At 38.8% G+C, this 17236-nt stretch overlaps 1 protein-coding gene across 1 annotated transcript in view; it reads right to left on the reverse strand.

The window, feature by feature from the left end:
• The window catches only part of SUSD5 (sushi domain containing 5), a 44696-nt gene that overhangs the window by 18205 nt on the left and 9255 nt on the right, over window positions 1-17236 (reverse strand). Inside the window, exons 2-3 of the mRNA XM_052694305.1 lie at window positions 16849-17026; window positions 4192-4310 (exon numbers count right to left, since the gene is read on the reverse strand). Coding sequence (XP_052550265.1) covers window positions 4192-4310; window positions 16849-17026 — 297 coding nt within the window. The remainder of the gene's footprint in view (window positions 1-4191; window positions 4311-16848; window positions 17027-17236) is intronic.

A 17236-nucleotide genomic window follows, 5' to 3' on the forward strand; every position in this document is an offset into this window, starting at 1 on the left:
AATTAGTGGTGCAGCAAGAGTGTGACTATTCAGCACAGATATATTCACCAGGGCTAGTGATGATTCTGGTGATGAACATCTCAAGAGACTAAGCAGCTATTTTTTTTACAAGGGATACAAGGGATTTAACTCACTTCTCATTAACTGATTTAGCAGATTCTGTCTTGATTGACCTTAGGGAATTCTGGCCCCTCTGAAGAGGAACTTTAATGTCAAAACATGTGTGGGAAGGAGCTTGTGGCAGATGATTTCTGGCAGTCAACATGAGACACTTCAAGGAAATAACATCCCTCTTCACTACTCCAGAAACGTTTTCTCAATTTAAACTACAAGTAACTCATCAGTTTGTAAAGATTTTTAGTGATGCTTTGATATAATACTGTCTAGAGAAAGGACAGCCAATTGGGAAAAGGAAAAAAAACATCAACTCAAAATAGATGCAGACTTCTGCTTCCACGCCACCTGGCAGAGCTGCAAATCTACTGAAATCTGATTATCTACAATGGCTACTTTACCAGTGCACCATGCTCTGAAAGCTGACACGAAACATCCTCTGACATAAAACATTCCCTTTCACAACCGTCCAATTCAGCAGAGTTTTTCTAAAGAGACCACTGGAATTCATAGGATGTCATCTTGTCATTAAGAAATTGGAAAACACAACTCTTAGAGCTCAGCGCTGTGAAAGATGAGTGTGGATGTTTGTTTTTCTTCTTGATTGCAGAGACACTGAAATCTATGGAATTTTTCATCTTGGATAAAAATACTGAGTGCAAATAAAGTACAAAAATCAAACATAGCCAATGTGAGTGCCGCTCATAAGCTACTGATGTTAGGATGTCAATACCTCATTCATCAGATAGGGCTAGTAAAGACTAACTTCATTTATTGGTTTAAATGACATCACCAGGTAGCTGGAAATTCACTGTCAGCTATATGCAAAGCTCTGGAAAAGAAAGCTGTAGCAATAAAGTAAAAAGAAAAAAACTCATATCCATAGGAAATCATGATAAATTAGAAGAAATGGCTTAAATACAAACCAAATAGTAGTTTGATTGCATGTTTCTTTTTTTTTTTTAATTCTTACTGCTGAAAAAGGCAAGCTGAAATATGTACATCAGCCATCAACTTTTGATGGGTATCTGGAGCCAGCAGTCCTGTTTAACAAAGTTTGATTTGCATTTATGCTGTAAGTACTACAATTTGTGGCCTGTTTATTTTTTCTATGATGGCAGAAAATCAAAGCCTTACAGAACAGAGGACTTACTTGTTCCCTATAAATACCAGTTGTCACCGAAAGAAAGAACCAGTAAAACTTGGAAAGGATGAACAAAGAGATCATTCCTTTGTTGCATTAACAAAAAAAAACAACAAGAAAGATCATCACGATGATTATATACAATTAAAATTGAATGATATGCTTTCCTGAAAAAAAAAAAAAAGTGCTAGTAAAAAATTCAGTCTAGTGTTTTTCTGTTGTTTTCTTTCTTTTATACTTACAGGTGTTTGCTTGTGAGCTTTGAGAACGAATGCATGCTCTGTGGGCCAGGTTTGACTTGCATGTTCAGACTTCACTTTTAGAAGAGGCACTCTACCATGTTTTTAGGTAATTTTTGGCACTTGGAGTTGAGAGAGAAACTTGCTGATCTCAGAGATTGCAAACGAGTATAGAACTGTCTTCCTAGCTAATGGCTGCATGAAACACTTGTTTCTGAGGAACTGAGGAGACAGGCAATTTCTCTGCATTATGAAAACTACAGCTATCCTCACAGTATTCATAAAACACAACAGCTACATTCTTCCCTGCAAAACATAACTCCTAGTATCAAAGGTTGCTGTGATTCTTTACTGTGTACACAATCAAATTTGTTCCAAAAGCATTAAGAAGTTGTATCTGTCTCCTCAAAATTTTTATGTGCAAAAGCCTGATCCTGTACACATATGACCACTGCCCCAACTGCTGGGGCACACCGAGGTATATGCTTTGGCAATTCAGCTGAACTCAATCATGGACTAAATGATAACTGACTAAACATTGTCAATCAAGGCCTAAGAAGGCAATTTTGCAATGACTTGTACTTGTTTCATGGTGGTTTGAGATGCCCTTTGCATAGCTATAAGGTCAGAAAATAGGGCTGTTAAGAGTCATAATGGATGTCACTTCTGAAGATGGGAAGGCTGATCTGACTGTTCCCTCCACCTGCCCTCAACCAGCCCCTCTGTCTGAGCCTTCAGCTGACTTCAGTCAGCTTGGACAAAGAGGGAGAGCTGTTGAGTTTCTGCTCAGCTTGGTAAGATGACTTTCAAAGAGGAAAGATGCAAATCCAGGCATCTTTTCTATTGGCATTTGCACAAAGTAGCGTTCAGCTCTTAACCTTTCCCACAGGCAATGCTTTCTGGCTATCAGATCTGAGTGCAGGTGGGTGAACCAGGTAGTGCCCATGGCTGTGGTTGTGATGGGAGGTTTGCTATTGCTATTTCTTATTGGATAATTACTTCCTAAAACTGAAAGCAGCATCCTCAGGCGTATGATATTCTTTTGTCATTCAACTACTTCATGCTGTCCTGTATGTTAGTACACATTACAGCTGTGAGTGATGGCTGTTTTCTTTCTGGACATTGATCTGTTCACATCAGCTATGGATTGGGTCTTCCACACACAGCTTCACTTATGACTTCTTTCTCAAACATCAACTCTGCATACTGATTTTTTTTGTGTGTGCGTATAGTCAAAGAAGAGGGAGCCTTACTGTCATCTGGAAACATTTCTGTATTTAAGTAACATTTGATGAGTATGTTGGCACGATCATCCCATTCTGTCACTAGGGAAACTCCCTGCCTTGAACAAAATACTTGCGAACAAGTCTCTTTTTAGCAAATGATCTGATTCTTCCCCCGAATTTTAGCTGTGCAGCGTCTGGGTATTAAGTGGGACTTCTTTCCAACAAACACAATCAGATTCCACTCTTATTTTCACCACCTCCCCTTTACTGCCAGCAGCAAACAAACACAAAATGCAAGCACAGTTCCTTTCCCATGCATAAGGGCAGAAGCAGCAGGTGGAGAAGGATAGGGGAGCATAGGATACAATGGGACAGTGGTGCTCACAGCATGACTTCAGCCTGCCACAGCTGCCTGACCCTTAGCAATTATTTTCTCTTTGGGTGGATACTGACAAAAGAGAGATTTGAAGGAAGACAATGAGATAGTTTTGCAGATGTTTACGGAGAGCTGCTCCTATATGTGAGAAAGCACAAAGGTGCTTGTGTGACAGCATTAACAACTGGGTGACAAAGCTGGCATTGCTAGTAGCAGCACGGAGCCTGAAGCTCATAGCACGGTGGTTATCTGAGAGGGTGGCCATCAAACTCTGCAATGCTTGAATGACAAGGTGTAAATCACCTCTGCCACATTTCGCTTCAATCGTATCTTCATTCTCTCTGCTGACACTCTTAGTTTAGATGTCCTCACTGTATCATGAGCTTAGCATTTCTCAGTAAAGGCCATCTGCTTTCCTTGAAAAGAAACGCAAAACTTCACTGCAGACACCAATAACTTCCTTACACAATTCTGTCTAGCAGCAACAGTTCATGTTTTGCCTTTGGACTCTGTTTTCCCTTGTGCATTCCAGCATCTCAATCCCAAATTTTAAGCACCAAGTTAAACTGGAAATAATTTGGCTTTCAGAATCACACCCATGGTCCAGACTACAATTGTTAACAAAATAACTAACAAACCAAAAGAAAATGGAGGCAATGAAGATATTTGCACACAAGTACTGTATATAGACAGATAGGCAACAACACAGTGTTTTGTGGCTGGAAGCCAGGTTTCCAAATTACATTTAGTTACAGTGCTGAGTGTGGGAGATGCTTCGGGTATATCAGATAAGTTGGTGCCAGATATATCCTTTTCCATAAAGAGTGTTCTTTGAACTCCAGAATGGTCTCTTTCAGATCAGCAGTGCTCTTTGAACTTGCTAAACTGTAGCAAAGACAAATGGTAATGCAATTTATTCCCTGCAACCAATGTCTTTGTAGCAGTTTGCTCTCCCAGCAGGAGATTACTGTACAGATTTATTCCTTAATATCCCCATTTTGCCTCTCAGCAGTAGAAAAATTGAAGGCAAAACTTCTAATGTTTCAAGACAGTGATTACTGTGCATTATTTCAATAGTATATCAGTGCTGACCTTCATCCTTTACACAAAAAGCATCATATTGGTCATTCACAAAGGGATCGGTTTCAATTTTAACATCAATGGCTTTCACGCTCTGTTGTTTGCTGCCCGTCTTTCTGCATATTATTGTCCTAAAATAAAGAAGAAGAAGAAAAAAAATAATCAGAAATCTTCTGGAGTTGTACATGCAGATGAAGTTTGGAGATCTTTTAGCACAGTAGTCAGGCTTTAGCTTTCGCCTTAGTTTAATTGTTTAAGAGTTGGCATATAAGGCATTAGTATGGGAAGACGTATGAAAAAAGCCAAGGGAGAATTAGAAGTAATTAAAAAAATGCTCTCTGTAGATCAGTCCAAGGCATAGGAGGCAATAAAGGATGCTTATCATATATTCTGTAATGCTTCTAAATATCAGACCAAGTCCCAGTGTATTTAAATCCATGTTCTGCACTTGTATTTCAGTGATACAAATTCTCACCAATGATACCTGGATAAAAAATGAGTGAAAGTCTCAAGACTTGGTCTGAAAGATTATAAATCACTAGTAATAAACTTATGCTTGCTGCATAAGTTCCAGGTTGTTTTATCTTATTTGTTATTTTAATCTGCTGCACAGCTGTGACTGAAAGCATTTTTACCTGTTTCACTTTCTCCATTTTGAAAACAGAAACAGCAATATTTAGTCCCATACTGAGCTGTAGCACCCAGTTCTGGTGCACTAGGGATGGCGTAGATGCATAGCCAAGACACTCTGCTGCCAACACAAAAAGTAACTGGCAGGAACTGACAAGACAGGAATGCTGCATTCTCTAATTTCAAATCACGCTCCTCTGACAGGTTAAACTCTCTTAACTTGTTGTTACATTGCAGCCTGAGAAAACTCATCTTGAGTTCTCAGGAATAAGCTGGCTGTTTGGTTCATTGGTAGGCTGGATAGTTGGTTTCACAGTTTTTCCACTTCTTCGTCTAAAATCCATTTCTTCTGGTTTGGTACTCAGCAGTACTTAATCCATCCTGTTGCCTTTTTATAGGCTTGAACAAAGGTTAAAAAATTGTATTTAGTTTTACAAGTCTGTAGATGCTGAACATAGAGGAGGAGATTATTAATTATCTCTTCTTTCAGCTGTGTTGGCTGCTTAAAACTTACTAATAAAAGACAGTTTGTTAGAGAAGACACTGCTCTTATTGTTACACTGAAGGTTAGAAAGGCTGGGAAAGTGAATTCAGCCCCAATTTTTGCAGCTGGATATTAATGGTGTGGGTTTTATATTTTACAGACAGCAGGTCTGTAGAAGCGTTGCATGGTCAGCTCCTCTAGTGAAAGCAAGACCAAAATGTTTTCCACAAAGCAATCTTTCCAGTGGAGGAAATCTATCATTTCGTATTGCGCAATGGTCAAACTAGCTTTGCCAGCAGTCCCACACTCATTCTGGATAATAAAATAAATGTTGACTAACTGCCCATTTACTGAATGTGGAAAAGCTCTAGTAGAAAGCCAGTATTTGATCCCATACTTAAATAGTGCATAACAATTGATTTACACAAGTGGACTAAATTACGATTGTGCAGACCATCTTAATTCCGGCATATGTTGGCTCTTGAGCTGTTAGACAGGCAACTTTAATGTGCTTTAATGCAAACAAACAAAAGCAACATGAAAAAAGCCATATGGTACTGGTCATGCATAAGTACCAGAATGGTTCCTACCACACTTCTGCTCTGAAAAACAACATGATGTAATCCCCTACTAAAAGCTGCTCTGTAATTTCAAAGCAAGCATGTTTCTTTTATAAGGAAAGCACCTCCCGACTTTTTGTGGGTCACCTGAAGACTATATTGTCTACAGGAGTTTAAAATTGAGTTCTCTTAGAATTTAATGTCATTCTTTAAGATCTGACTTCAAGAGTGCCGCCGAGCATCTAGACAAACTCGTTTGTCCCAGTGGGTTTAGATGACTTGGACAATCAGTCTGTTAATTGCAAATTTTTGTATGTGTTCACATATTGTCCCAGTAGGTCTTTCAAGGCATAAGTGAATGAAACTGACTTAGCAACCTTAATCTTTCCAATGGTCACTTACTCTCCTGTCTTCCGACCTTGTTTATGCCTTGCAACCCTGAATAGACAGATAATGAAGTATCTTTGAAAATCTGGATCTTTTGCTTGTAAGACTTAAGACTTTGCTTGTACTTCAGACTTCAGCCCTTTTAAACAACAGCACAAAAATATAGTTGTTTTTATGTTACCTGCAACCCTGTCTGCTAAAATCAGGTGATATTTCTTCGCATGTTCAAGCATGGAATAAAATTTCTGATATTTAGGATCCAACTTTAAAAATCCTTCTTAAACATTCTGATTTTGAATTTCAATCTCTAGCAGTTGTATTTTGCTTCTGCCCAAAGCACCATAATTTCTGTATCATTCCTTCAACAGGCTAAAAAGTTTTCTGTGAGTGACACATCCTTATTATCTTCGTATCATCACCAAACCAGGGTATTTGATTCACATTTAAGACCACGTGTTCAAAGAGCATGATCTTCTTTTTTGCCAAGTATTGCACAGCAAATTACAAGTTTGTAGGCAATAAAAATAGAACACAATAAGTGGCTAATTGATTTTAAAGCATTTCTTTGATATCCAAGTACATGAAGATGTTTCTTAAGTATGGTTTCAACATTACATATTAAAAAAAGACTTTAGATGACGTCAAGATCTCCTAATGCAGTTCTCACTGTGTGTCTTTTTCTACATGAAGCTTTAAAATTGCTCTTCCTATATTTTTTTTTTCTACAACAGAGCAGACCTTGGCTAATCCGCCACTTAGGAATTTAATTTGGATTTTGTCATATTAAAACTGATCTGATTGAAATAGAAAACACTCTAACGTAATTACTCCAAGAGGAAAGAAAACATGCCCTGTAGACATAGGAAAAAAATAAAAGAGGAAAACAAAATCTATTTAATGTCTCCTATTGCTCCTTCTCTGTCAGTAGTTTCCTACCAAAGCTCAATCCTGCAGGCTTTGAACATCTTCCATAAGCTGTTATTACCACTGCTAAAAGGAGCTTCAGTAGTGCTCAGCATTTCTCAGCAGCAGCTCTAATGATTAGACCTGCAATGCCTTTGGCACTGAAACTGTGTCTTTGCAGTCAGTAGGACTGCAGGCACAACTAAAAATATGCAATAACAGCCTCTTTTCTCAGAGTTCTTGAGGGCAGGTATGTTTCTCCAAATCTGTAAAATGCTGTAATCATAGATGAAAGATGTAGGTACACTGTTGTCTCAGCTCTCACAAGTAGGTTTTGATGCTTTTAACTTTGTCAATTGCTTTCATTTGATGACTGGAAAATGGCAAGCACGTTCTCAGTTCAGAATTCAACATATGTTGACATTTGCTTAGCAGCAGCATTGCCATACTGCAATAAGAAACCAATAAATAGGTATTATTCCTATCTACAGCCATCTCTTGTAGTTCCAGCACCCTGGTGAGAAGTTGTGGAAATGCAGATTCTAGTTGATTCTTTATCATTTTGAATTGTTGCAGTGCTGCATTATGCATCATGGTTGAGAGAATGCCACAAAGCTTATATTTTTTTGTAGGAAGGCATCCCAAGCACCCAGACATTTAGAAGAATGTAGTCATGTAGGGAATTTTAATTCTATTTATTGCTACTTTCATGGAGTAATTGAACATAAACTTCTACAGAATTGCTCATTCCTCACCTTTCTTGGATGTGTTATAATCTGCTACTTATAGCAGTGTAATGCATGATTTTGTATCTCATATTAAAAAAAAAAAAAGTGATTTAATTTTTCCTTCTATGGAAATTTTTATGAAAGTAACATTTCAGACGTGCTTGGAAGAAACTTATTGAGTTCAGAATGCAAATCATCCATAATAGTCTTCTATATTAGATATATATCTACCTGAAATACTCATGCATCTCCAAAAAACTATTATTGCACTGCTGTGAACTCTGAAAAACTCTCACAATGACAGCATAAAAATCAGCCACACGTGTATGCTGTAAGTATCATACACTGTCAGGAAGATAAATATCCAGACACAGTATTAGCATCTTACTTTTTTCATGGTTGTGGTGTTCTCAAAAAGTTTCCTAGCTTGATTCTATTTTTTGATCTTAAAAAATTGAAAGAAATTGTTTTGCCTTACACAATAATTTTATGAGAAATCATTCCTAAGATTTGCTTTTACCTTATCTTGCAAGTTTAAATGAGGACTGAAAATCAAGGCTGCTTTGAAGATTAAAAGAGTCCCATGTTTTACAGTTAAGAGCAATTATGGTCACCATCTTCATATAGAGGCACTGAACTCACTTCAGCAACAACCATCACATGAGAGTTTACCTGTAGGGCATCATTGGACAAAAGATTTCACCTGTGTTGACAACAGCCTCTGCTGTATGATGGAAAGCAGAAGGGCACCTGATGGTGTTTCCTTTTGGTATCTTGACAAGTAGAGCCAAAATCTAATGAGGTTCTCCTCAATCTACCACTACTACCACTTAGCCTAGATAGACAATCTGCTTCACGGTGCCTCTCCCCCTCTCAAGCAACAGTGCAAGAGAAACGACGGGGACGGGGACTCCGCACTGTTTTGGACCCAGCTTATTTATTTCTGGGCAATTCATCCACGTAAGAACAATTTGTTGTGCTTGCTCAGTATCCACCCTGAAGGTAAGACCAGAGGATGGTGAAGGTAATTCAGATACTGCATTTAGCATATGTGTATGAGAGGAGAAAGTTTAACATTTAGCACAAAGCGGGAACCAGATTTTCTTTAAGTATTCCACTTGCATTTGCCTGGTTACACACTTTTCTAATCCATCTACTGAACAGTGAGCTATTGGTATATTTTGCATTATTCCCAGTTCCTCTGCACAGGGAAGGAAATAGCAGAAGAGGCTGATTTGAATACTGTTTATTCCACTATATGACATAATATGCTATTATCTAATAAACATCTAATTAAAAAACTGCATTTTACATAAATAATAAATTATGGCTATACTAGTGTCCACTGGTACTTCTGCTTTCTAATATTATTGCATAGCAATTTTTTGTAATACTTGAAAAATTTTCAGTAAACCTAAGTTCATATAGATGGAGTTAATGGCTGAGACTATACAACACAGCTTGATCAATTCCAGCATCAATGCAAAAAAAAAAAGTAGGTGGAACCAGGGTGTTTTATACTCACAATGCTGTCTGCCAACTGATTGCAAGTTATCTTGTCGGTAAATTAGCCGGACTGAGTTAGGAGGATCTTAAGGCATTTCTTCATGGAAGTGCAAGCTTGAATATGAGTATATTCTACTCAGTAGCCATCATCAGTGATGTGGAAGTAGAGGCACCGTGAAGGTTCAGACTTTCTCTAATTAGTAAGTTTAAAACTTCATCGCTATCCTTAGTCAAGATAAATCGTTAACATCCTGTGCTAATTTTTTTCATGGATCAGTTTTACCACTTGTGTTTCATTAACTAGGTGAGAGAAAAAAAAAAAATAAAAAAATCAGTAGACTGGAAGCCAAACTGGAGGATTTTTATTCTTAGTCTTTCCCTTCTGTAGTTTGGGAAACTGCAAATTATAAAGCTGGCTCTGATGAAGAATAAAATACAAATGACATGTTCATGATTACTGAAGGGAAGAAAATTTCCATGAAAAGTCATGAAGGGGAGCACAGGTGGGTTTTGGAAAGTCCATTGACTGGGAACTATAGAGGCTAATTTTGGCTGGATGTGACCCAAAGAAAGCAGCTGCTAAGTGTGACATGAAGACATTCCAACAGCAATACTGCCACTGGAAATGTCAAAAGGAGGTCTTACCGAGGCAGAACCAATATCCTTTAAATTCTTAAAAATATATCCCAAAATGCACTCTTTTGTGCTTAAAATTGTATGTATGACTACTGAAATAGTAAGGCCTCTGTTCATTAAATAAATATGGCCCATTCATGCAGATTTTTCATACTGTAGCCTAGTATGAAAGATTTTATATAGCCATTTTACTATAATGTCACTATGTACATATAATTTGAGCATTTTCAGTGTACACAGAAGAGATCTGGATTGCTTCCTGTCCTCAGCTAGTTAGTTGGGTGCTCACAGACATAGCAAGTGTCACCAGGCAGTTGGTTTTACCCAGTTCAGCTGTGCGTGCTCCATGAATGAACCACTCGACAGTGTTCATATTAATTAGTTACCAAAAGGTTTTAAAATGTTTATTAAATACTGTTAATTTGCAAAGAAACTCGATGCTCAGACCAGAAGCTTTCAGATGGGATTGGATAATAGAGAGATTGTGGGGAAAAAAACAATATGTGAAGGTGAAGTTCTTCTGAAAAATTGAATATCAATCCCATTAGACCTAGCTGGCAAGTTAAAATCTTGGTATTAGTCACTGTTGTAGATCTGCTAAGATTAAGACTTGCATCTCCAAGTCTGAACTCATCTCTTCTGAGCTTGGATGTCAAGAATCACACTGCAGTATCGCAGGTGCTGTCTCACTCATGCCTCGTTCAAGTCTTTCAGCACTGCCCTGCATTTCCTGGAAGAGGTGCTGAACATCTTTCAGGAGTGCATTTCTAAGTCCCCTTAGTCTCAGAACCAGATTTTGCATTTTTAATTGGACCATATGCTGTCACCTATGTCTGGATTATCTCTTGAAGGGAGTTAATTGGTCCATGTCATACAGGCATGCAGGAGAAAATTCATATGCATTCTCTCATCAGGCAGTAGAGCACAGCCTTAAAATAAAACAGGGAGCTTGGCAAACTGACATGTTATTAGGACTGCTCCTCTGCAGATAAGTAAGCAGATCTGTTACATTATACACACCTGGACAGATTTCATGGGGCCAACAAATCCAAGGGTCTCCATACATGGATAAGAAGACTGGCAAGAGCTAGAGATTTATTCCTATTTCATTCCTTGGATATTGCTTTTCAATTTCCCAGGAAACAAGCTGTTATTACCCTACTGCCAGGTGCTGGGCAAGTCTCGCATTGTAGGCAGAAAAGTGAGAAGACTGCCCTGTGAAATGCTAATTTTGCATCTTGTTATTATAGTTCCCACTGGTGTTATCTGCACCAAGGGCTCCGTTGTGTTAGACACTGTAGAAGCATTCAATAGGAGTCAATGCAAAACCAGAAGAGCTAACAAAGGAAGGAAAAACAGAGATGAAGTAATTTTCCTAGCAGTAAACATCTGGTCTGTGGTCAGCCAAGAAAAGAACCTCAGTCTTCTGACTCCCACTGCAAGGCTTATTCTAGCTGGCTGTGTTTGCTCACTCCAGAGTTATCTATCCCCTCTGAGACAAATCCTCCAGGGACTGGGTAGGAACCAGCCTAGGGCAAGTTCATTCAAAGAAACACGTTGAGTGTCCTGCAGGACAGCTATTATAGAACAGAGAGTCTATGCAGAGCTTTCAGGTAATAGGTTATAGTTGGACTACATGCATTCATTCTTTCATAGCAAAACAAGGAGCAACAGAGGGAATAGGACAGCTTCATCGTCTCAGGCCTGCAAAAGTGCTGGAAACGAGTGAATGTGCTATGAATATCTTAATACAAGTTGCTGACACTTTTACTTACGGCAAAAAAAAATCAATAGCTGCTTTCTAATATTCTGTGCACAATTAGTAGGGCTGATCATAAGAAAAACTATCATGCTTACTTTCCAGATTAAAAAACAAAACAGAAATGAACATTTGAGAGAACACACTGCACTGCCCAGTGCTGCAGGACTAGGCACAGTTTTCAGAAGATAGCTGTATAATCAATGAATATAAAGATGTTATAATTATGAAAAAAAGAAAGAAACCAAGAGAGTTTGGCAAAGCAGATTATAATAACAGAAAAAGAATAGATAAGAGTGCTTACCCCTGTCCTGGGCTCATTGCAAAACTCCAGAGGACAGATCTACAGAAGAGATCCTTCCCCACTGGCAGTCAGCTCTCAAATGGGTCTAGGAGAGGTGCAGCCAGGCTCCACTCCTTCCATCACACAGCTGAATCGCCTTCACCTGTGCTCCATGGCTGACTCAGTGCTCGCCTCAGGTGGTCAATCAGAGGCCCAGGCCGTGATTCACCAGTTCCCATACAATAGCAGTAAAAGCTTTTCAAAGAACTCTACAACCTTTTTTTGTTGTTGTTTATATTCTGGTTTTACTGACTCACTCGTCTGACATGCAAATAAGTTATAAGAGTGTCATTTTAGTATTAATAGCCATTAGGGCTCATTCTAATCTGACAAATGAAACCTGCCTAAACAGCATTTCATTTCCTGCACTCTAACAATGTGTAATACTTCACAAGTTACACATTTCAAGGCTGACTTCTAAATGACTTACTTCTGGGCTGCTGGAAGAACGTACCACTTGTCCTCTGGACCCTACCTATTCATCAGTGGATCTTATCTAAAAGTTTTCATGTCCCTGGACCTGCCAGCAACTTGCCTGTGCGAACAGCCCCAAGCTCTGAATTGGGTTGTTCTGAACAGTTGGAAGTGGGAGACAAAAACATAACCTTATGCCTGTGAAAGACGTTCTGTCCCAGGCTGCTCAAACCACAATGCCAATGAGTTTATTGTGTCTTTGGAATTACTGGCAGAGAACAGTTTGTTTAAGCAATTTCTATCACAAGTCAGTTAAGGCAATTTGTATTTGTCAAAACCTGCTGCTTAGGCTAACTCAGACTACAGAGCAGAAAATGGGTTAGAGAACTCCAATGAGCAGCTCCATTAGCAGAATGATATCTATTTCCCCTGGCATCACTCGTTACAAAATGATGTCTTTTAACACCTAACACCCTGAGAGCAAGTAGTATAAACACATTGACTGATTCAGAAACGCACCTCAGACATTAAAGGAGGAACTTCCACAGGCTTACAGGCCCTCATTTGGACGTAAAAATAATAATAAGGGCACAACAGCAAAGAGCGATGAGTATAATTCAAAAAGATCAAAGAACAGCCACCAGGTATGAACTGGCTGTCACCAGCTTATGTAAGACCCAGAAAACTCACCAAGAGGTGAAAATGTCCTTACATGCTTATATGCAGTTTTAAGTCTATGTTGTGGAAGGAAGACTGAAGCACATCATAAAATCTGCAGCTCCACCACGCCTTCACTCCTATTACTTGTCTGTGCTTGCTTCTGTTGCCAGCATTTAATCCATTTTTCCTCAGAGGAAGGATTAAGATATTTTTCAGGCATAAAAAAAAAAGCATAATAATAATAATAATAATAAAATGCATTCTTCCTGAAATTAGGAACTACTTTTATCATGTTCCCATGTTCCCCCTTATTCATCTCCTTTCTGATGCACACGATCCAAGAGGATATGGGAGAATACAGGACTAAAGCTCTGGGATCTTCCATGGATTCCAATCAGTTTCTGGGTGGGATCCAAGGTATTAGTTCCAATTTCTAAAGACCTAAATAGTTTTGGACTAGTAAACGTGGGTGGTGACTTCCTCCTCTGGGCCATGCCATCACATTTGAAGATGTGAAGCTCCATCAAGATAAATAACACAAGAAGTACCCAGTGAGGAATCCTATGTTTTGGAAATAATTTTGTCTACTTCTGTGATCATCTGGATCTGCAGGGAAGCCCATTTTGCCCCCTCCTCGTTAAATCATTTGAAGAGAGTGTGGACTGAAGTGTTCATATTCACAGTTTATCCTTGATCCTTGCTGGTACTTTTCATTTATTAAAGAAATGCCCAAAATACTGAATAGGTTCCTCTAGAAATATTTTTTAAAGCAAATAACTGACAAGTACAAATGTGTTGAGCCCCCTCTCAATAGCTTTGCCATGCCTTTAATCATTCTTAAGCTTTTTTTTTTTTTTTTTTTTTTTTTTTTTTAAGATGGAGTAACAGGAACTCTGAAGGAGTTACTCCAAAGCCTCCTGTTACACTGACCTATATATGAGTGTATAAATGCATACACGTGTATGCATTTTTCATTACATCCAGCCCATTCCACAGACACTCTAAAAACTTAGTTCTGTCTTCTTCGACAGTGGTTTTCTTTGTTCCCTCCACAGTGATTTCCTCATATCTTTTCTGGACTGATAGATCACACACTATTGGTGTGTGAAATATTTTCAAGTAGACTGCATACTCATTCCCAAGTATATTGTTATTGAACTTCATTTGTCATCACTTTATTCATTAATCTAAATCCCTCTGAAAAAATCTTCATATTATGCAAAGGCTTCTTCAACTTGAATAGCTTTGTCCCATTTACATACTTTGCACTTGGCTGCCCATTTCTTCTGCCAGAGCTGCCTTAACTAACAGTGAAACCAGTATAGTCTTCTCAGACATTGCACTTTCCCTGAGTGTATTAAGAACTCACTTCAATGAAGCAAGCAATGCAGGTTCTGGAGCTTGCCCAGCCGTAAGTAAGAGAATCCCAGACAAGAAAATAAAGTTCATCTTATAGGAGCTCCGAAGAACTACTCTCTGGTGAGTACCTACAGAAATCTCCATACATGGCGTGTGCACAGCAACAGTTTGTGCATGTGCCCCTGTTAATGTCCTTTCTGATGAATAGTTTACAGAATTTACCAGATGAATGGAGTACGGGAAGATGGAAGAGATAAAAAGCCTCCTTCCTCTCCATTAGTATGATACCTAAGTAACCACTCACCATCAGAACATAGCTAGTGTAATCCTTGAATGTTACTTTCCATCTTTTCCAAAGAAAAGAAAGAAACAAGAAGATGGACTGAAATATAGGAAGAAAATATCAAGGATTTATTAAGTACACTAGGTAGCACAAACCCATTAGTACTGCCAAGTTCTTTTGTAAGCATGACTTTTAAGGATTTGGAAGAGGGAGATGTAGAGCAAGCTCATTCTAACAAGAAAGGCACAGTAGAAAACAGCCCAGCTGATGCTTGATGAATTAACAGGCTGCTTAGGGAGGTGGTGGAGTCACCATTTCAAGAACTGTGTGGATGTGGCATTGAGAGACATGGTTAGCGATCACTGCAATGATGGGCTGATGGTTGGACAAGATGATCTTCATGGTCTTTTCCAACCTTAATGATTCCATGAGTCTATGTTGTGTGCATTCCCACATCACCATAATGTGATGCACACAACAATACCATCACTGTATCCAATTTTCATTTTGAAGATATTGAGGGATAGGTCCACAACTGGTCTACTCATAGTCATAGCTCCAGAGCTTATATTAAAGAACTGAGGAACTCTCAGACAAATCAGTGGTACTACCCAGATAAAAAAAGGTGTGCTTCCTTCTCCCACCCTTCAGCACTCTTTGCTTCCATAATAGAGAGGTGATACGAAAGGACTTGTACAACAACTTCTCCTTGCATTTCTTAGACACAGTTTTTCTGGCTCTTCAGCCTACATGACATATCAGCAACCAGGGCAGGAAGAAAAATTTTTAGTGTTTAGATCGCTATCTTTTATACTGAGATATTTCTTATCTTTTTAAATGTCTAAGAGTACATAAAAATAAATCTTCCAGAAAAAAAAAAAAATTTCCACCTGAAAAATAAAGGATCACCTGAACAAGTTTCTTTTGCTTGAAATTGTTTAAGTATCATTTTCAATTGTTGCTATTTCTGTCCTTTGGAAGTTCTGTTCTACTACTGAAAATACATGAACACCAGTGTGTGCTTATAGGGTAACTGGTAACTCTCACAAAATCCAATAGTATGCTAAAGTTTGGGAAACTGGAAATAATGTCTTGATATATATATGTTATACTGAATTCTCTGTGATTTGGTCTCTTTATCTATCAAATATAAAGTCTCTTCACCTGTGGCATGCTGTAAAGGCTTTCATTTTGGAAGAGATAGGGAAGTTGAGTTGTATGTTTTTGACACAGCTCAGCACTGTAGGGTAACAGGAATGAGTCAGCTTGGGTTCTGGAAGCCCTTAACACCATGCAGAAGAAGCATGCATCAGCCAGGATGGAGCACCATGGTGGTACAGCTGTGCTGCTGCTGGTACACAGCTAGCACAACTGAGGACACATCCTCAAAATCGTAACTTCACTGAAAGTCATTTAGAATTCTTCAGTATTCACAGCAGAAGAGAAACATCACTGTGCTGAATTCACCCTGCTTCTTTTCCTCCTTACTTCTTGTAGTGCCGTTTATTTGAGAGACAAATCTCAGCCTACTGCCATTTGGAGTCACCTGTGTTACCTCCATTAATATAGTTCAGTATGTCCAGTAACAACATCAGCCCTCTGGTGAGCTTTCTCACCCAATTCCCTAACAGGTTTTCCTTATCATATCTAGGTACACCTGCTTGAACATGCCTATCATATTCTTAGACAGCAATAAATAACTGAGACAGAGACCCAATTTCTATGAGAATCTCAGCAAACTGAGTACGTACCTACAGTCAGTGGGAGCACTGATGCTGATAACTCAGTATTCTGTCCATAGGCTGCAAGCTCCTTTAGGGCTCATTGCCCCACTGTGGGGCAGAACTGTGACAACTCGGTAAGAAAAAGGAAGAGGAAACTCTGGACAGGATGACATGTACACCACAGTGCTTAAACTGTGGCCAGTGTTTTTCAGTAGTAAACTTAGTCTACGAGGAAAAATGTCTTTACAGCAGTCATTTATATTTCTCAGGAAGGTTTACACTGTTGTTCTTACCCAGCTGTGCCATCAGCCAGCCATCCCGTGGTGCAGCCAATGAAGGAACAGTCCAGGACAGCCCGTTTCAGCTCTTCTGCAGTTGCTAAGCGAGCACTCAGGTCAACGCAAGCTTTCTCAGCTTCAGCTAGATCCAGACCCTGAGAGTTGTTCTTGGACTCAAGTGCAAACACTTTCCCTGCAGCACCAAGAAAGATCAGGTTACTCATCGTGGCATGGTACTCAATATACGTTCCATAAAAATATTGCAGATTATCACCAAATAAAGTCATCTTGTTCTTACTAAGCTCAAGCCAGTGAGCAACCTGTTTCTTAGAATTAATTAGCTAGCAACACTGTAAAGACTTTCACTGCAGTTTTTCTTTTACTTATATTAATCAAGACAAAT

Source organism: Tympanuchus pallidicinctus, unplaced genomic scaffold (genome assembly GCF_026119805.1).
Source record: "Tympanuchus pallidicinctus isolate F22 unplaced genomic scaffold, pur_lepc_1.0 scaffold3, whole genome shotgun sequence".
Taxonomy (NCBI): domain Eukaryota; kingdom Metazoa; phylum Chordata; class Aves; order Galliformes; family Phasianidae; genus Tympanuchus; species Tympanuchus pallidicinctus.